Below are 21,853 nucleotides of genomic sequence, written 5' to 3'. Positions count from 1 at the left end.
CTAAAGACGAACAGCTTACACCTAAGGCTAATAGTGAAGACAATTATTTTCAGCTATTTGAGAGAGGGTCATTGCCAGACAAATTTGCTTTTTATTAAGAACATTCTTATCCTTAACTAAGCCTTTCTACTGGCTGACAGAAGAGCTAATTCCCTGCGCTAAGCCTCAGCGGAGCCCACGCCAGCCGCCGACACAGCTGCCCAAAGAGCTCGTAACACAGGGTGGCCACTCTAATCCCTCTAACAAATAACACAAAAGGTCTACATCAGTATAATCAAAATATAACACCTCATACAGAATTCAGTAATAGTCTGAAAGATTGTATCTTTGTACAAAAAAAGAAAAGGGGAAAAAAAAAAAGGACCAAGTAGTCTCAGTTTCTGGAAGCCATACAGGAGGTTGTAAGCATACATTTATTTCCCCTCCCTCAGTAATTTTAAAAATGAAAATGTACAGTTTAAAATAGGCAATTAAAACAAAAGCAATGGTTACATAAACAATTTGACCAATTTGGGATTTACAGATACGGAGTCTACTAAATGAGAATCCTTTGAGCTGTTCTCTTTCAGCAGAACAGTAGAGAATGAAGCTCTAGTTACTTTCTAAATATCTAAAATACCTGCATAAAGCACATGTAGCTTTTGGAAGTCAATTTTGAAGGCAAGCTGGAGAAGAATGTACCTGGAATTCAACGAATGTACTCACACTGCAACATGGATAAAGAGGCAGCTTGCACAAGCAGCTTACAGAACCTCTCAGCAGCACAACATCCAACAATTCCAAGACCCACCTGCTTCACTCAGTGCTGATGTTTGCTTGCAATAGTAACTGAAATCTCTGCTGCATCAACAGACATTCTTTGTGTTAGCATCACTTAAGCACCACTTGATTAAAACAAATTATTGTCGTAATAGACACAGTTTCCTCCAAGATTTAAAACACAAAACAATATTTTTTTCCTGTACCTTACAGAACTCTACATGCTCTAAGTTATCACCCAGTGCTGAAGAGTTAATTGTCCACTATAAAAAAAAAAATAGTTTTGCTATTTAATTAGCTTCAAATGAGATAACACTTCAAGATATGAAATTATATAGTCAAATATGCCCAAAACACTTGTAGATAAACTATCAGCTTTTTTCCCCTCGCTTGTCCCATTTTCTAGGATGCAGCACAGGAGATAGACTACATCATCACTGACTATTATTCTGCTGTATCAACATGTTTTAATTAACAATCATACTAAATTGGGATACTGACTTGCAAAGTACTGAACAGCAGGCTGAAGCCAGTATATAATAGAATAACCAAGAGAGTAACCAATCGCTATGTTCATTCCCTAAGAGAAGGAAAACTATAAAACTGGAGTTACCTGTTCACAATTCTTAATTTCAAATTAATTTAATTAAAAAAAAGGCGCCACAATGGCACATGATACAATTAGTGTCTTCTTTCAGACTTTGAAGCAACCCTTCTCACCAAGTTCCGTTCTAAGAAATGTATTCCCAGGATTTGTGGAGCGATTGTGAGATGCTGAGTTCCAGCACACGAGCAGAATCCATTCCCAGCACCCAGGACACTGGGAGCCGCAGCTCCAGCAGGGCCACAGCTGTCAGTGACGCATCGATATTCATCCTTGTTCATGCACCTTCTCGCAAAACGCATGAAAATGTTGAGTAGTGCTTTTATCTGTAACCACAGGAAAGTACAACAGGCTGCAAGGATAGTTAATAAAATCTAAGACAAAAACTGGGGAGGAAGGAAAGGAGAAGAACAGAAAAATTAACAAGAGATCAGATAAAACATCAGGTATGAGAAATACTCAATAATTTATCATGAAAATATTTTCCTTTCCAAAGGAAGAAACGGAACACAAAATAAATCTGCTGACAACAAATACCTATGAAAAACACTGGCCAAATACCCTATTGCCTTCTAATACTGGTCCACTGAGAATAATAATTTATTACTACTAACAATTAGTCTTAATTGTTATCGCAAAAATAAGCAACGGAGCCAAAAGTTCCCACTGTGTCAATTAGATGAAAATAAATAATCCATCAAGCAATCATACTGGCATCTGTATAGCTTTTTTTTTTTTTTCTTTCTTTTAAAGTTAGTCATTCTGCACATTATTTATTTCATAAGGTCTTCAGATTCAGGTATACAAATCACATAAGGAAGCCAAAGCACATACTTCTTTTTTAAGTAGTCATATATCAGTAAGTCATCAGGATGAACTAAAAGCCTGAAAAATACTAAAATATTTTCCTTTTATATCACAGTTCCTCAGAGTCTCAGGTAAGATGCACCACATGAATGAAGCATCATCTCACCAGTTCAACCAGACCAGAACACCACCGAGAAAAAACACTTCTCTATCCCAGCTCATTTTCTTTCTCAACAAGGTATCTAGAATACAGTAGCCACGTAATGGCAAAGTGCTAGCAAGAAAACTATGAGTGAACCACACGCGGTCACCCAGGAATTCAAGAAAGGTTAGTTTTTCAAAGTCTGAAGAGCTATTGTCTGTCACAGCACAACAGGAAACACAATTATAGGTCTGACTATGTGTACAACAGTTAAATGGGCATGAAAGCCTAATTTATTCCTAGCTGTAGAGATGCATTTAAAAAATGTAATTATTTATTACATGTAACAATATGACATAGAACTAATATTTACATCACATATTGAGACAGATCAGTTTTAAAGTGCCAAAATACATTTATTATTACAGAGAAGAAATCAGTAGCTGGATTAAAAACAAAACAAAAAACACAAGTGTCTTATGTCACTTGTCCAAACCCAGGTGAAAATACTGGCAGTCAGAAGTTCATCTCCTGTTTCAAAAATATTATCGTGTCAGTACTCAGCCTAGTTGCCACCGAGGCGGATTCGGGCTCCTAGGTCAGTCGAGTTAATGAGACATGGATGACTTCTTTGGCTGCTACTCACAACACTGAAGCATCAGTAAGACTGTCAAGAATCACAGTGATTTAATTCCAAGTACCAGCTTGGAAAGAGAGCAACAGGGCAGCAGCAGTGCCAGGCGTTGAATGCGGATCCTGGGGAAGGCAGCGAAAAGAGGCATGGGGACAAAGACAGAGAGCAGGAAGCTCAGTTTTCATATCACCCACGACGACTGGTTTCTTCCCACTATGTAAAAATGCAAAAAGATGATGGAATAATAGGAGAGGAAGCAGACCTTCCTGCTTTTCTTCAGCATTCAAAAGAGGATAAAGAAAACAGTTTCAAATGACAACATGCAGCCAGAGACAGACTGAGAAGATGTATCTTAGGCAAGGCTGAGCCTTCTGACAAAGCTGATCCTAACCCCACAATCCTGCTGCACCCCTCATAATTTAGGCTGCTCTGTCCTTCCACTTTCCAGTGCTGCCCACACCAGAAAACTGTATTTTTACATGTATTAGCTGCACCATGTTACCTCTAGGCTTGAAGACAAGCATGCAGTGCTTAGGAACCCATTAGCTCACAATGATTAATCCCAGGACAAACATTCAATAGTACATTAGAAGCTAAGAATATATTCTCTATGCAAGATTTTCCCGGCCCACATATAGCACGGGCAAGGCCTATAGAAACATTTATTTCACAGAAAAGGATGTTAAAGGGAGATACACTAAGGTCACTTGCTCAGTGGGGAGAGGGTTATTTTGTTTCCCAGTGCCATCAATCTGACACACTGTCCCCCTCCCTGCTACATCATCCTTCAAGCACTGTATTTTTCTTGTAATCAAAGTAAGACTGAATTCAATTAATCTATTAATACAATAACTCCTGCCCTGTATGAAAAAAAAAAAAAAAACAACGCCTGAGATGGAATGAAGGTTTTTATAAGCCAAGTTTCAGCCACACCTATGATTTAAAATACATGAAAACTATTGCAAGTGACCTCCAAAAATGATACTGCATTTAACTTGGCTTTAGCCACTAGAACCACCAGAATTGCAAGAGCTGCCTAAGAAAACTTCGATAGCAAAGTTAAAACTTCCATGGAAATCCTGACCGAGCGAAAACAGAAAACGTGCCATATTTGTGCAGTCCTGACTGCAGATCCAGGACTGCAGACAACTTTTCCTGCACACGGTGAGCTGCCTCCCCCCAAAGCCAGGGCCCGCTGGCAGGGCACAGGGAGGATGCTCCACTCACTGCTCCTTTTCATCATTACTGACCAAACTACTGCCCCACCTCATTAACCGCACTCATCCAAATCCCACTCTGAATAGGAATTTGCATATATACAAGCCTTTTGCAGCTCATTAATGTCCTTTGAATGACTCTCACATGTTCATGAATTTATACTCTGCCTGGCCCTTTTCACATATACTGGCCAAAGGCACAGGGGAGGCAGGGAAGATTATTTAGGATCTCATGATGAAACGAAGCATTTTCTGGGTTTCGGCCCAGCATCTTAGAATGAAGTGTCTTGACTCTTTTGACTCCTGATAGACTCAGTAGATAACATAAAGCTGCTATTTCCAGGTAAGGATGTTGTAAGAATCATATTACCTCACAACCTTGCTCAGCCTCTCTGTGAAAAGCAAAGGACAGTCCAGTACTGGGGAAAAGAAAAAACTAGAGGCATCAAGACATCAATCATGCACAAGCCTGTGGAACAAAGGAGTCAATGCAGTTAATCAACTAATATTTAGCTCAAGCCCTTTACTAAACTATGTGAATGTACTCTGAAAAACAAAGGCATGCTTTAAAAAAAAAAAAAAAAAACTTTTCTAGTTAACATAGGAAACAAGTTTCAACACATCTCTGCTTCCCCTTAAAACAGCTTGGCACCACCTCAGGCTTCTGCATATGTTTAAAAGCAACAGAATAGTGCAGGTCAAAGGAAACTATGAAAATCCAGTCCACACACACAGGCTGGGTATCCTTACAGCATTAATAATTTTTTTCTAAAGAAAAACAGGCCATAGATCCTTAGCTTGCTATTCAAAGTTCTTCTATTACCAACATGTCCGAGTTGTTCCAATACCAAACAATACACGAAGGTCACGCACAGAGTTCTTCAAGGGCCTATGCTGGCACACATAGCTTAACCTATTCGTTAACCACCTAGAAAACGAAGCAATCAGTGGGGTGACAAAGTTGCTGATGATACAATATGGTTGTAATGATGAAGAACCAAACTGAAGAATCACTGAAAGACCTCATGAGACAGAGTGACAGAGCAATTCAGTGTAAGGAAATGTAAAGTGATGTCCATGGGGAAAAGCAGACCAGCTAGACCCAGCTTTACATACAAAGTGATGGGATCTGGGATGACCTTTACCACACTAGAGCAAGCTCCCTGGCCCAAGATAAACAGACATATGAAAACATCAGCTCAGCAGCAGTCAAACACACAAATCATTGTTAGAAATCATTAAAAAGGGAACAGAGAGCAAAGGAGAAATCATTTATATAGTATACTATATAAATCCCTGGCTCAGCCAGATCTCAAAACGTGGGTGGTTTTGGTGGTCTCATCTTTAAAAAATAATTTTTAAAAAATTATTAAATTAGAAGTGGAAAGTTTCACAGAGGGATGCCAGTAGTTCACCATGATTCCCTTAATTATGAAATGGCAAAAGTTAAGATTTTTCTCAACCTAGAAAATAAGATAATGTGGGGACGGATACAGAGACAATCTATAAAACTGTGAACAGCACAAGCAGAGTGGACAGGATCAGCTGTTCAGACGCTTGGTTCCACAGTGACCAGTGGATGAAGCTGGCTGGAACTAGGCTTGGAACAAAATGAGAACGGTCCTCACGCCGCAAACAGGAGAAAACAGAAATCCCTAGCAAAATCCTGCAAATAAAATAAGTTTATATAGGTTTGAGAGGAATTTGGACAAGCACTTGGAAAATAGATTTATTATGGCTTGTCCAGCTAATAGCCCCCATCAGGTTCAGAGGACTAGAGCTGAAAATAGCTGGAGAACAGGGGAATATTGCAGGGAGGTGACAGTTATTTCTCCTACTTTCTCCTGTTTTCATTTTCACTCGCTTCTGGAAGCTGCAGGAGATGATACCAGGCCAGACGGACCCTTTGTCTGAACCAGTATGGCCACTTTTACATTCTTAAGACTCAGTTAATAACGCATGTTTATTTTTAGCCATTTCCTCAGAAACCCAGGCACAAGTGACATTGTCAAGCGCCTTTAATGAAAAATGTTACTTCTCAACTGAGCCATATTTTAACACCAAAGAGGTAAAAGTGGAAATTAACTGGATCCAAACCTGGGTGTACACCCTTTAGAAAAATATTGTCTAAAATATTTGTAATTCAAACCAACAACAGTCCTGGTACTTGATTAAACGAAATTGAAGCTTTGCCACTAAGTGGCCTCAGCAGATGCACTGATACTGCAAAATCAACACAGAACCTAAAAAAAAGAACAGCTTTGTTTCTGTACTGCTGCTGGAGTTTTTACGTTTTTCATTTTCGTGTAATATATTTATAGGTGCACTAACAACTCCACAGACAGCCTGAGCAGAGCTGTCTCTAGCAGATTTTTCAATAAGCTGAAAATCTACACAAATACTTGGACTGTTTCAAAGAGACTTATTTTGCACCAGGGAAACAAGATACAACATCTGCACAAAAGTGAGATCATTTTGTCAAGGGAGTCTCAAGAAACAATACGAGGAATGAATGCATTAGAAAGCATTCTCATCCACACAACTTTTTACAACATACTCCTGTAGCTCAGATTACAGATTTTACCTGAACCAAACACATTATCCCTATTGTATTTGGCCTCTGCTTAAAAAAAAAATATAATAATAGCGAGCTGCACCTATGCTAAATTGCCAAGCAAAACTATATTCACTGCTATTTCCACCCTATATTCTATTTTGCACGAAAATCCATCATGTTTAGAGTTGAAAAGCTGAACAGAGCGGCCTTATTAAGTGCAGACCCTGCTCTACAAAGAGGGCTGGAGGAACATCTTGCAGAAGACTGTAAATGAAGGTAAGCAAGAAGTTTCAGCTCTGAAGGATTCTCAAGCAACTGTCCCACTTTAAGGGACAGTAAATTCCATCATGGGGCTAGGCAGCAAAAGCAAGGGATCTACTTAGACACTGAACAAGCTGAGATGCTTTTCTTGAGCAGGAAGATGCACTTTTGCAGGAGAAGCCTCGCACGTTCTGCTACACTGATCAGACCACAAACATGCAGAAGGACCAAGATTAGACTAGACGAATTAAGCGACTCTCAGGACTACCAGTTGTCCTGCAGAGATACACAGAGCCAGTTTTAATCCCAGAGGCAACTAGGGATAAATTATTTTGCTAAACTCTGTGGTCTGGCTCAGCTGTCGATCCGCTCCCCTTTGTGAGCCTCAAGAACCGAGCAGCAGCATCAAGCAAACAACCAAGGTCAAGAGGGCCAAGGCTGAAATCCGATGGACCTAAAGTACCCGATTCCAAACCACACCCCTGGAAAATGTTGCAGATGATGGATCCTACAGCTGCTCCAAAATGAGTTGTACAGTATGGAAAGGTAAAGCCACAATACTGCCTGGCAGCCTGAGTACATGCCCAGTGGAAGAAGCCTTGTGAATACAAACCAGCTTCCACATAAAATTCCAGTGTACCTAAAGCACTCTGTAGTTTTATACTTTGTCATCCATTTGGAAGGGAACTGTTGTTTTCCTAGTGGAAACCCACCTGAGAAAAATCAGACCTCTAATCTGAGCTCTAACCAAAGATTATATGGAGTCTCGTGGTAAAGAAATGCCTACTGCTGCCTGTCAGCTGTCAGCATGTCCCCTCAGAAGGTTCACTGCTTTGGAAACCTAATTTTTTGAAGTAACCTCCACCTTTCGCAGTGATACCAGTGGACAGTCTCAGGAACTACTTTTGCACACACCTGAGGATGTCAAGGATTTTGTAATACTTCTCCACTAACAGAAATCCACAGGAGTAAAAACTGTAAGAACTACCTCTATGGCATGGAATCACCTGCCAAAATTCCATCTCCAAAAGAGCTGATGGTATCTTATTGTTAAAGATGTGAGGTACAACTAGATGACCTGGCAAGAGGCTGGGGAAACACAGGGTTTGATCAGCCTGGTGAACTGAAGGCTCTGGAGGAACCTAATGGCAACCTTACCATAGGTAGAAGAAACAGAGCCACTATCTTCACGGAGTACACAGCATAGGAGACAACGGGCACAACCTGAAGTAAGAGGTTCAGGCTGCATATATTTAAAAAAAAAAAACGTTTTCACCATGCAAACAGTTAAGCAGTGGAAGTGGCTGCCCACAGAGGTTGTGCAGTCTCCATCCTTAGAGGTTTTAAAACCAGACTGGATAAAGTCCTGAGCAACCTGTTCTGACCTCATAGCTGATCCTGCTTTGAGCAGGAGGTTGGACTGGAGATTTCCCAAGGTCCCTTCCAGCCAAAACTACTAAATAATCTATGGTCAGGATTAAGGGAGGAGCTAGGTGTCAAACTGAACACCAAGAAAAGTGAACAGAAGAGTCCTACCGAACTCTTGGCTTGAATAATTTAGCATGAAAACTCGTATCTGGGCTGGAAATTGGGAAAAAGCACTCTTAGTATACACTATAAATATGCAAGGCATAGGGAAAAAATATCTACAGTGATAAAGGGATACTTCACAGCTTACTATTCTGGAAAAGTTGTTGGCTGTTTATCTGCCTCAAGGCAGGGTAGAGATCAAAACTCTCCCCGTCTTACTCTCCTGCAGTTAGATGTACTTCTAGGCCAGAACTTGGCAACTGCAGCATTACCTATAGCCCATGTAGTCCTGGCAGAAACAGAAAAAAGGCAAAACTCATTCGTATTTATAAGCATGTATCCAGAAAGCTCATGACCACTTCCTAAACAAAACAAAGGAAGTTCACTACAGAGCAGTCTTCAGTGATGCACATGAAGTGAATAACATTCATCTTTCTGTCCTCCGTGCCAAGTAAACTTCAGCGTACCCATAGAGACTTCACTCTGCTGCAGAGCCTAGGACTCTACCCTTTTAAACCATTGCTTGGTAAAGGCTCTTTTCCCTTCTCCATTAATTATCACGTCACTTCCTATATAAATCTCTTGTATATCATCTCCTATAGACATAAAGGTCAAGCTTGGGTTGACCTTTGGTCTAATTGTATACTAGCTTTTTATGTCTTTGTTTTACATATTCTAGACAAGCCCCATAATACCCACCTTCTGCTAATTCCTACTCTCCCCTCGTCTTGGAATACAGTGTTTGCTTGCAGAACACTCTGGTATATGCTAAAACAGACTATAACAGCAGACACATAGCAGCACATCTATAGCTATCCCTAATCCCAACGAGAGAATAAGATTAAACAAATTGCTGACAAACTCCTCAATCAATACAGCTGCAACAGACACAGGAGTACCAGCAAAAGAATAAGAAATTACAACAAAAAGGTCTGTACCACAGCACACAGAGAGCAATAATATATTATTACCTAGTTTAATTTGGTTTTGGCTACTATTGAAAATTTGGAAGACCAGAACAAGGCTAAATAAGATAACACCTCCCTCCCCATCATCAGCTCCATGTATTCTCATTTTCAAAGGTTTAACATCTTCTACTTTTTGCTGTAGCCCCAAAGCTTCTAATTTACTTTGAAATAGCCACATTTTATGGTGGTGACTAGTTGTTTAAAATGGTTTTGATAGTGTTGAGTGAAATTACAGAAATAAGCACCCTTTCGTAAGCTACTGGAGCTCCCTCACCTCCGTTTAACTAGCAAAAGAATCTACTTCTAAGAAAGGCACGTATTTTCATGAACAGACTACCACTGAAGGTACTACATGCAATTTTTGCATCATAAAATCCAATCATCTTCATTTTAAAAAGCCCAGACCTACAGTCCTACCATTTATTGGTCTATACAGCTGGAATAGTGACACAGCAATGAGACAATCAATAACTGAGCTTTATCAAGAGGATTTTGAAATTCAGCTGCTCAAGCACATGTCACAGCAGTCACCCAAACAACGCATTTTCCCTTTTCTCCCCCCTTAAGAACAGGGCAAACATCTCTCTGCGATTCTCGCAGGCACATTTGTGTGCTAACCAGAGGCGAAGTTTATACTCACAGGGGACAGCACAAGCTGAGGCAGCGGAACTACAAAAGGTGCACAGGGTATGTATTGACAGCTTTTTAACATATAAACCATGTTTGCATTCTTCACTGAAATCATGGCTTTCTGAAGGCTTTTACTACTTTTTATGGTGGGCGATAAAGCAGAGTCTTCCATTAGAAGGGCACCTGTAGCATCCTTCATCAAAGCAAAACTTTCTAGAGTGGAAGCACAACAGCAAAAGTAAACACATTTCTGAGACAACTTAATGTTTGTGGGTAGAATTCTTTCCTTGTGGAGCCAAAGGGCCAAACACCAATATCACCATTACAAGAAAAACTGCAGGACATCCAGTGCATTTCCCAGCCACAAATCCTCTGGGACGATGCGTGATCTCAAGTCCCCAAAAGTAACTCTTTCAAAAATGTTAATTCACAGCAAGAAAGGTATTAGTACTTCAAATTCTATATGAATGCAGGTCAAACTAGAGACCCTACCAGTCACCTACATCCCTATAAATAACTTCAGTATCTGAAGATACCTTAACTGTCTACACCCTGCTTCCTGGGATGCTTTTAAATATTTGTCTTGCCTCTCTGATCCATAAACATTCTTATCAATGGCCAAGCAGTCCTGAGCCCTTCCCCTCCCTAGGGTAACATTTTTCTCTTATTCTCACAGAATAAAGCTAAATAAGATACATCTTCTACCCATTACTTCACTTCTAAGCCTTTTAACTGTCATTTCTAAATATCTTTATAACCAAAAGAGAAACAGACAGTAAATCCATTCAAAATAACTACTATGAACCACTGTTTTTTTACCTTCCTTCTCACAAGTGCTAATAAATAAGAATTTCACCTACACAGATACTTCCAGGATGGCCCCTAACATTTGTGAAGGGTTTATACCACAAGTGTGCTGACACTATATCGATGTGTACACAATATGCGATCTGTTTTTTAGTGGCAATAAGAAGTGCTATGGATTAGGGCTTTGACAGTTAAGCAGCAATGTGCAGCTGCCAATTTTATTCATCTGATATCTGCAATTCCAGTGTTGAAGACCAAAAGCTCAAAAAAGATAACTAGACCAAAATACAGTTAAAAATACAATTATACTGACATGCACCAAATTACAGGCATGAAAATAACGTAATCTGTGGACTCAGATAATAATGAAAAGTGGATTATATTGACTTTAATCACAGAAACATGCAACCCTGGCAACTAATAAAAGGATTAGGCAAAAATAGCTCATAATACAGAATAATAAAAGTCTAATTGAACACTGAAATAGGTAGCTTACGCTTATTAGCATTGCCGATGCAATTTAACACAACTGTGTTTCCATACCAGAGATCCATTTGTCACTATTATCACCTGAAAGCCGTGCTACCAGACTCTCCCCCTTCAAAAACCTGCTTCCCTGTACTTATGGGAGGGATAGTTCCCAACTGAATATTTTTAAATGGTTTGTTTTCATCACCATTGTGTGGAAATGCCATTATGAATTTTCATTCAAACTCTTGGCTCACTTTTTTTTTTTTTTTTAAGTATAAATTGTGTCTAACAAGAAACACACCAGGGATCTCTCCAATCCCCAAAGGCACTTTCTTAAAAGGAGAGAGAACAAAGGAGAAAACCTCCCAGCATGTGCTTTCCAAACCAGCTTCTTAGGACAGTATCAAGAATGACAATACTAGAACATAAGCTTTTCTTTTTCATTCTTTGATCCATGTATAATTGAATTGATTATTGCAAACTGTGTAATGATTTCCAAAAGACTTGAGTGGAAGGCAAAGATCACAACAATTTAATAACCAATTTAAAGAGATGTAAGAAATATTGAAGGAAAGATTTAATCACTCAAGTATACTCCTTCCAATTAGAAAGAGCTTTAAATAGCTTACCTTGAGATAAATTAGAGTCTGTACGCAATTATACAGGAATAGTAATTAAGATCAAGAAAATTCACATATGCCTCAGCCTATAGAGTTAGGGAGGCAATTCACAGAAAAACAGACTTTTCAGTTACTTTGCTTCATCAACAGAAATAAAAACAAACTGGTTCTATTTCTCCAAACCTTTGAAAGTACCAAAGAATTCAGAAACCTCACACGTCTGGGATCTGCAAAGTACCTGTGATCTTACCTGATTTTTTTTTCCAATAGGACAAACATTCTCAAATGAGGCAAGAGACCAAAATATTCTTGATCGTGGTAAGAAAATACAACACAAGAAATGCTATTTCATTATTTAGAACTCTGAAAGACTGTGGCAGTAAGAACGGCCACTGTTTTTCTGGAGGAAGCGAGATCTTTAATTTTACTTGATGCCTTTGGCAATACCACCCATAATATCACGTTCCCAGTTTACACACTTGTATGTTACTCACACGTAACCCCCATGGCTCTTTACACAGGAAGGCAAGAATATTTCAGAAACTTGACCAAGTTGTTCTGACAAACTTTATCTGGCAAAGCACATGAGTTACTGTGCAAATATTACTTTCGATTTTAGTTTTTAAAGGTAATGAAATCTGAAATCAACGCCATTTGCAAATTAATCAGGGGAGAAACATGAAAATATTTTACTTAAAAAATAAAATAATGAAAGGAATTCACTGTTCATTCTTCAAATAGCAGAGTATTAATCGCAAATCCTCCCTTAGCTACATCTCCTTTCAACTCTCAAAAAAAGAAAGCATTTAAAAGCGCTTTTTCTGGGGATGTATTCCTGCTTAAAAATACCCACTGCACCCAACTACGATATAAGTTTTCCATTAGCCTCGTTTTTCCAAGGAGCACTCGCCCCATCCCATACCTCATAACTGAGCTGTGCTACTTCTGGAAAACTGGTATGTGACAGCTACAACTCAAAGCACAAGTTCCATGCCCCCTTGTCTTTCCCTCTCCTTCCTGACAGAGGACACACCCACACGCCTCTTTTTCTTTGTACAGTCTAGAGAAAAAAAAAATGTTCTGAAGTCTTCAAAACATGAATTCATGAAGTAACTATTTTTTTCTTATGTAAACTGCCAAGCCCCCGTAGCTACCAAAAAAATACCTGGGCAACTTTTCACAGAACATAGTGCTACCATCCTGTATCCCCAGCTTGCAAGTATCACCATGTATCCCAAGCAGCAAAATTAAATTGAAAATACACTAGTCAGTTTGACATTTACCCCTCAGATCCTTTAGGCAGCAACAGTACTTTAAAAAAAAAATCTCTACTGGTTCTCAAGACAGAGGTTTCAGAAAGGTATCAATAAAGAAGTGCGGGATGAGAAGCTGACACAAATACACTTCTACAAAAGCTCCACCTGTGAAGCTGCAGAGAAAGAGAAAAGGAAAGGACTCAGTGCTGCATTCAGAGATCATCAGCCCTCTGGGATGGATGACAGGCTTCAGGTTTCAGAGATCCTAAGATCAATAAATTCTCAATTTTCACAGTAAAATCATGCCTTTCGGTACTGTCCCTTGACCATCGTTCTGCCATCTTAACACATCAAAAACAAACAAACCTATTGCTTAGCTCTTGCCTCTTTTCACTCCATTTGAGTCAGTCTTGCCTATAAAGTCGTCACAAAAGCCCAAGCCAGCAACTATGCCCCAAAAACTCTGAAGAGCCAGTTATCAAAACACACTTCTCCATTTGCCATGCTGAGATTAACAAAAGTTCAACACTGGAATCCCATCTTGACTCTTTATCTCATTATCTGGGACTCACAACTTGCAAAAAAGACTTTGGGACAACACAGCTGAAACAATATACTCTGCAAAATACCCAGAAAAACAAGGACAGAAGAGGATTTAAATTAGGATCTATTTATCCTAAGCTGGCAGTCAGAGATCGCCAAAAGTTGGAACATGGAAAGATTTTATACTTTTTACATCCTGACAGCTCTTTAAGCATCTGGAAACGAAAGTGCAAGAACCTTCAATACACAGAAAACTGAGACCTACTGAAACTCTAGAGAAAGACAAAGTATTTCCCTAGTCATACTTTACATACTCTGTAGTTTATGTTACACATTTAACATACGTCTGATTTGTGTCTTTCACTGTATTAACTTTAAAGCACGAGACAGAAACTCTCCTGATGAATAATGACTCTATGACAACCGCAGTGAAATCTTCAAACTTCTAAATACACTGCTGGGCGTGCAAGGCAGCGTTTGCCCCCACACGCACCTTGCAAAAGTGACTGGAAAGTTCTTGGGGTCTTTTTTGATGCTTTTTTTTTTTTTTTTTTTTTGGTGCACAGTGTGGGTGCCCCACCACTCACTATTCCACCGCTACCATTCCTCAAAATACTGATGGGACATGCTGTGTGGAGTTGCTCCCTCTCCTCCACCCCGGGCTGAGTCCCCTCTAAACTCCACAAAACCCCGCGGGACCCCTGGCCCCTCTTCACCCACCCGGAGAGCTGCAACTTCGCTCCAGGGTGCTCCCGAGCACCGGGTTTCGATGTGCTTCGCAGGGTGACAGGATCAGCCATAAGCTTCACCCCCGGTAACTCCTCAAGATATGACGGTTTGGTGCTTTATGTACCGAGTGGGAGCGGGGCGAGGCGAGCAGGGCCCCCCTTCCGTCCCCCCCCGGCGCCGGGCGGCGAGGGCGCTCGTTGGGAACCGGCCGCCTGTCAACGGCAGCAGAGCCCGTTCCTCGGGGCTCCCTCCCCGCCCGGCGCCGCTGGCAGAGTCCCCTGGAAACTTTGCAAGGAGCCCAGGGAACCGTCCCCCGCCCCAGGGGCGGCCGAGCCGCGCTGCCCAGCTCCGGCAACTCCCGGGGGCTCCCCCGGCCGTCGTCGCCGCCGCCGCCCTCACCTCCGTGACGGCCCGGCCCGAGCCCAACCGCCCCCTCCACCAGCGCTGAAGGGAGCCCTCCCCGGCAGCCCCCGCTGCCGTCCCCCGGGCCCGGCAGGGCTGCCCGGCAGAGCGCGGTCGGGCGGGAGGCGAGGGGAGGACAGCTCCGTTCCCCGCCCCGCTCCGTCCCTCAGCCCCCGCTACCGGCGGGGCGCCGCCGGCGCCACCCCGGCGAGGCACAGCCGGGAGGCGCCGCGCAGCGCCAGCAGCAGCTCGGTTCGCCCCGGACGAGGAGGCAAGCACAGCCCCGGCGGCCCCGAGCGCGGCAGCGAGGGGCATCGCGAAGGGAATTGAAGCTGCGCTTTACCTTTAGTTCCGCACTGTCCGCCATCTTGCAACTCCGGGCGCAGGCGCAGTGAACCCCGCCGGGACACCGCCCCCCCGCCGCCCCCCCGCCGGCACGCAGCGCGCAGCGTTTGAATCGCGGCGCCATTTTGTCCTGCCTCTGCTCTCTCTCGGGCGGGGGCTTCTCGGCGGGCAGCGGCCCGCAGGAGCCTTCCCCAGGGTTACGGGGAGTCCCGGGCGGTCGGCAGGGCGTTTCCGATCTGTCCTGGGGACGGTGTATCGCTATCGCCCTGCCTGGAAAAGTTTCCCCCTGACAGCGCGGCCCTCTCGGTGCTGCCTTACCCGCTGGTCGCTCCGTGTGGGGAACGGCGTGCTGAGGGGAGAGCGGGTCCCGCTCCGCGGCCGGAGCGCTGGGGGTGCCGCGCCCCGGCTCTCCTCAGCCGCGCTGGGCAAAGCTCCCGGGATGCGGAGGGGGCGCCCTCTGGAACAGCATCACCAGAGGGAAAAGGTGGACACGCATTCCTATAGTAATAAGTTGATTAAAATTGGAATTTGCAACTCGGCTTCCTGCCAGTTAATCCGCAGCTTTAAGTGCCTTAGGAGTGAAACAGCCCGGGACAGTGCTGGGGTGCCTCAGCGGGCGGCTCTGCCGCCCGGGTGTCCCGGGGGAGCGGCGCCGAGCAGGTTGTGGCTCCGCCGGGCGGGGGGTGAGGGCCCGGCCGGGCACCGGGGCCGCAGGACGAGCCGGGAGATCGTCCTGCCACGGGCCCTCCTGCGGCTCCTCCGCTGTACCAACTGCAGCACGAAGTTTAATTTCCATGAGCGAGCGCAATGGAAGCTCAGGGAAGCAACGTGAGCTTTGCCCAGGTTTTCTTCTTACTTGGGAAAAGCAATACAGGTGTTTTAGCAGGGCCTGCAGAATCAGAGCAGAGTTTTTAGATCCAAGCTTGTACGCATCATGTAATTTTTGAGTACAATGTGAGTTCTTACAAGCAGAACAGATAATGCAGAGGGAAAAAATACACACAAAAAATGCCACCTGGCAAGATGACGGCATCGCTTGTGAAGGCCATCAGCTCAAATACTCGTGTTTAAGTCACACACCTCAGCCTGATTCAGCTTCCTTTTACCTGAGTGTTACTCTGTAATTATAGATTGCCACAACACTTTCTCCACACAGACTTTAGTGCATAGGATGGAAAAAAAATGTTGAACATGGCCATTATTGTACATCCTCTTAAGTGAGAGAGATACAAAATTAGCTATTTTTCCACAGCTGCTACGAAATTCATCATTGTACATTTAGAAAGCACTTACATTATCTGCACTGCAAGATTTTAAAAAAAGCATTCGTGTCTCCACTCTACAGATTAAAGCAAGCACGCTTGAGGCCACACAGGGAATCAGCAGTAAAAAGATTGACACCATGATTATTACTGAATTATAATTTATGTCTCCCATATGACCTGAATAGAATCATAGAATCATTCCGGTTGGAAGACCCTCACAAGATCATCGAGTCCAACCATAACCTAACTCTAGCTCTAACCCACATCCCTAAGAACCTCATCTATACACTTTTTAAACAGCCAAGTTAGCTACAATTCAAAATTACGTAGTTTCCATTGAGGGAAGAATGTGATATCAAATATAGTTCTAGTAAGCAGCTTTTTTATACCATCCTGTTTATTGGTAAGAACATATATGAAGCACCCAATTCTCTCAACAAAGGAAAACAACCCACACCTCTTTCCAAACGTTAAATTTCAAAGCATTTCACTCAAAAACATGCCCCAGCTTGATCTCAAGACCAGATGGAGAGAAAACCCAGGTGCATCTTTTGTGTCCTCGCTCGTACCCCTCGTTCTTCTCCTGGTCACATGTACATCCCATTTCCATGCAGATATGCCCAATATCCACTGTCTCATTGATTTCTTTTACAGTCCTCCACATTGAACATCAGCATATGAAATGGAGCACTCAGAAAATGAGGAGCAATTAGAAAAGACTGATAAGTAATACTCAGGCTCAATACTGCATGTAATGAAGGCTTATCATAGTGTCTCAAATGTTGGTTTGGGGAGGGAGCAGGGTGCTAGGCGAGATATCTAAAAAAATAAAAGTCAGATGACTACCCAGCACACCCACGTGTACCATAATTAGCTGCTCTATTTCAGTGGTCTGAGCCAGCCCAGTTTAGAATATGTCATTTTGAGTGACGGAATACATTTAATAATCATGATCTAATATGATCTATGAGTTTGTGTCTAGTTTAGTAAATTTGGCAAAAAGCTCTATAACCATATAAAGACAAATCCTTTTTTTTTTTTAATTTTTTTTTCCTCCCCTGAAAGAGGCTCGCAGCACAGCAAACACTTTGTCCTCTGCTTCTTCACTTCCTACCAAATTCAGTGGGATGTGGACATGTGCTTAAGTGCTTTGCTAAATCATGGCATAACACTATCAAACCTGACACACGGCCATAAACCACAGTGTCCTCTTTCAAAACTTGCTTTAAATAAAACAGGCTGCGGATGTCTTCAGATACTTTAAAATAGGGAAGCAAATTAAAAGATACAGAATATTCAGTTCAAAATGCTTCACCCTAAATACTGTAAGTGTTTTTACAGACAAAGCTAATGCAGGCCCTTTATTTTTCAGTTTGGACTTCTGGTAGTCACTTCTTTTTTAGTATGAAGAAGGAACTAAATGTGAAAAGCGATCTGTACTGCTATTTTTAGATAATTATTTACATGTAATGAAATTTTGTTCCTCTCTACTCCTGAGACTTAGATGGTGGTTTCTTTGCCAAGAAAAGACTTTGTCAACACACAGTAATTTTCAAAGGTGCTCTCAGTTGCTCCCACTCTGTCAGTGATGGCAACTCTCAGATCTGTCACAATTCTGTCTTTGTTTCAAAAGGACGTGCCCTCAAACAGTGCAACTGGGCTGCAACCAGAACAGGTACGAACACCTCCAAAATAGTATTCTAGTTGTCAGTCACCTTCTTTCTGAGCTAAAGCTACAGTATTTTTTCTTTCAACCTTGGACAGGATGGGGGGAGAGAGAAAAATGGAGATCAGAGTTTTCCTCAACCATTCAAAGTTTTGATATTTTCAATTCCCAATTTTCAAAAGTTCATTTCCCCCTTTTTGCCATATCACAATAAAATAAGTGACTTCTAGAACCAACCTTCCATCCCCATTTCTTCTATTTTTCCTATTCTGTAACCTCCCCCAAAATGTATCATGTCACATAACTCACTTGCTTAAAACCAGGTTCAGACAATAACATTTTTTAAAACAGATATGCATCTTTTCTACTAACATATTGTTTTCATTAATCCGAGTCTCCAAAAATGTTTCCCTCTTTGTCTGATAGTCCAAACTTACTCTGTGCTCAAAAGTAATGGAAAAGGCATTTTTGATCCTGAATATATCTTTAAAAATGTAAAGATAGATTCTCAATGAATATTTCTTGGTAGAAAAACATCAGCAAGCCATTAAAATCTTTTTTTTTTTTTTTTTCCCTGAGATTGTTGGAGGCATAAAAACCATTTAGATGTGTCACAGAAATAGCTTTTTTTGAGGAAAGGGCTCACTCCCGGGGGAGAGTAGCGAGCAAGTGGCTGAGTGGGGCTTAGTTGCCGACTGGGACTAAACTGCAACAAATATTATATTAAATTATGTAATATGTTACCATCACGTGCCAAATTAGGCCCAAAACAAGGACGGCTACTTAGGAAAGGAAGATTCATTACATTTTTGCTGCCTGTGTTGTTAAAATTTACAGAGGGGCAGTTAATCACCTAAAGCCCTATATTAAGGAAAGATACTGGACCCTTTTGTTAGCATCACCTCTTTTATATCCTTAGAACTCCTGGTATAACGATGTTATTGCAATATGGAAAGCATATGTAAATTAGTTACTATAATCTTTAATTACATGTGCAGTGTTACACATGACACATCCCAGCTTCAGTTGCGTATTTCCTGTTTTTTCAGTTCTTAAACATCAACTTACCTTACTGCTGTACACACGAGTGCTGTTTATAACACCAAGCACTCAAAGCCTACCATGGTCATGATACAATCTCTTTCTCCATTACAATTTTTGCAAATCTTTAAAAATTTTAATTGCCCTCCCCAATATTTGGATGCCCTGCCTGGAATGATGTGTTCCAAGTCAAGCTCGGCTCCCCATGTACTTTACTGCTATACAAAGCATCGCAGCTGCAAGACAATGGTAATGGGCACAACAATTAGCCCATTCTTTAAAATTATTTGCTTAGCCTTTTCCGCTCCAATATCAAGGGATGATATGTGCTTGCTCATAGCACTCCGCTCATGTTCTTAAGGCCTGTCCTTAATTAAGCTATTCTATATTTGGACTGTGTCAAATGGAGTATCAGTCATGTCAAATGGAGACTACATTTTAGGGTAAGGAAGAGCAGAATGAGGTGTCCCCACTTGTCCCCCTTGGGATCAGCCCATCGTGGCTGCCCGACCACGTCTTTCAGGTTTTGCGCCTTCACAGAGCATAAGTGCAGGAAAAGTGCCTGAATGACCTCTAAACCAGCCATAGGGGTTTCATGCAAAATCCATTCATACAGCCTTGTTTAACAACAGCAAAACTCATTGACGCTAGGAGTTTTATGTCACAGGGGCTGCTTTCTGTGCCAAAATGAGGCGTACATGGTACAGGCAATGCAAGCTAAGAAGGTAAAAACATCCTACTGGCCGTGCAGCATTTACTTTAACTTGCCTAAAATTAACTTCTGTAACTTTTACTCCAGGAAAGCAGACGCTGTTGAATGAATCTAGTTCTGCAAGTACCTTTTTTTCCACTTTTCTCTGGGCTTTTATTTGAATTTTTAACTTTTTCTTTTTTAGCTGAGATCTAAACCAGGGTTTTTTCTCTGAGAAAAAATGGTCATTCCTGAGATATTAATCTAAACTTGTAAAAGCATTTCCTTTGGCTGAGTTAAATCCAGATTTTTGTCAACAAAATTCCACTTCGCTGAATCACAATTGGGATTTTTGGTCATTAGCACCCAGTTTTGGAACATGTGGATGCGACACAAGAACAACTAAAGCAACTGCAACAGGTCATCGCCGATCTCAGGCAAGCTGTGAAGTGCGCGGTCCCGTATCAAAGCCAAGTAAAACCTAAAGTGTCAGATGGTTCACAAGCTTGAAAATGGCCAAGAACTATTCAAATTCAAGGACAGAAAACTACAGAAAGCTCAATATATTTCCAAAATATCTCCAGAGAGGTGAGGCAGACTTCTAATTAAGCTGTACAGACTAACAGCATCAAAACCAAGTTTTAACTGCAATAAACTCATTCCATTTAAAAAGGATTTGATGTAGGACTGCAAGGCTCCAGCACTGAAGAAGTTACTTTCTACAGATACTAATAATTCCTAAAAAACAAAGTTCTGCGTCAGGAAAAAAAAAAAAATAAATAAATAAAAATCAAGGTGCTAAATTTTCCAGAGCTTTGAGAATAAGTCCTGACTATGATGTTATGTGTTACTCTCTCTCTTCCTCCACTCACACAGCATGTGTAAAATACCAACATTTTCAGACAGTCTTAATCTATAACAATTTTGCATGGCAGAATCAGTCACATACAGCGACCTAGAAAAACAACAGAGGCCTGTTACAATACAAGTCTCTTTCCTCTTCCCCGTCCTACAATTTCAATTATGGACCACACATGGGAGTGATGTAGACAGTACAGGGGTAGATTATACTAATTTTCTCTGGTTCTTTAGCTCTCATCTTGCCTCAAGTGGTTCAGAGTAGAGGTGGACAAAGTGCTGAATAAAACACCAGCAGCTAGGCTATGTCCGCTGGCACAGGGACAGTATCTGATATACAGCACTCACATCTTCATTTTATACCTAATCGCTATTTCTAAAGAATCACTTCAGTCATGAGAACACTGTAAATCAAGCTGAGTTCCAGTAGCAAGTAGAGTTAATTTCAGATGGCTCATATGAAAACAACAGAGCTAATTATACCGTAGTAATTACCTGAAAATTATATGTATGTTGTTTTTCCACCAGTCAATACTGCTATTTTTGAACTTCACATTGTTCTCATGGATTGCTGGAGTCATACTGTCTCTAAATGGTCTTCTCGTCTCATCATTAACTTAACCTCTGGTTTGGGGAGAGAGTTTTAGGAGAAGCTGCAGCTGCAGCATGTGCTGTTTAGCTCAGATCTTTCGTGCTCACTTGCACTCTCCACCTGTGCTGCACTTGAGAAAAAACTTCCATTTTAAGATTCTTTTGCATATGGATTAAGACTCTGACTCTACAATAGGACTCTAAACCAGCATCAAATTAAGATTTTACTCCCGCACATTAAAACATACAGAAAAGTCACCCTACCCCACTCAGTCTCACTAGCAAGCGCAATAATTCTGATTTTGAAGAGTTTTGTTTCCTCACCTGTCCTGGGTGTGGCATGTTATCATTAGCTGGAGGTTTCTTATTTATTTATTTTAAGAGTAACCACTAAAAGCACCTGACGAAGGCAGGCAAGCGTCACAGCCCACTCCCAAGAAGGGAATGTTGTCTGGCAGC

At 41.7% G+C, this 21,853-nt stretch overlaps 1 protein-coding gene across 7 annotated transcripts in view; it reads right to left on the bottom strand.

Annotated features, from left to right (window-relative positions):
- PIAS1 (protein inhibitor of activated STAT 1) overlaps positions 1-15,697 on the bottom strand; it is a 57,469-nt gene extending 41,772 nt beyond the window's left edge. For 4 of the 7 annotated variants that reach the window (XR_010475434.1, XM_065076790.1, XM_065076793.1 and 1 more), the window contains exon 1: positions 15,281-15,432. Coding sequence is in view for 3 of the 7 variants with exons in the window: in XM_065076790.1 (XP_064932862.1) it covers positions 15,281-15,406 (126 nt within the window). In the remaining 4 variants the exon portion in view is untranslated. Of the gene's footprint in view, positions 1-14,526; positions 14,548-15,280; positions 15,433-15,600 lie in introns of those variants that run through there. The other 3 variants (XM_065076791.1, XM_065076794.1, XM_005511190.3) reach the window with 3 other exon arrangements.
- Between the last annotated feature and the right edge of the window lie 6,156 nt (positions 15,698-21,853).

The sequence above is a fragment of the Columba livia genome, chromosome 11 (assembly GCF_036013475.1).
Source record: "Columba livia isolate bColLiv1 breed racing homer chromosome 11, bColLiv1.pat.W.v2, whole genome shotgun sequence".
NCBI classification, from domain to species: domain Eukaryota; kingdom Metazoa; phylum Chordata; class Aves; order Columbiformes; family Columbidae; genus Columba; species Columba livia.
This window is presented reverse-complemented; position numbering and strand designations above follow the sequence as displayed.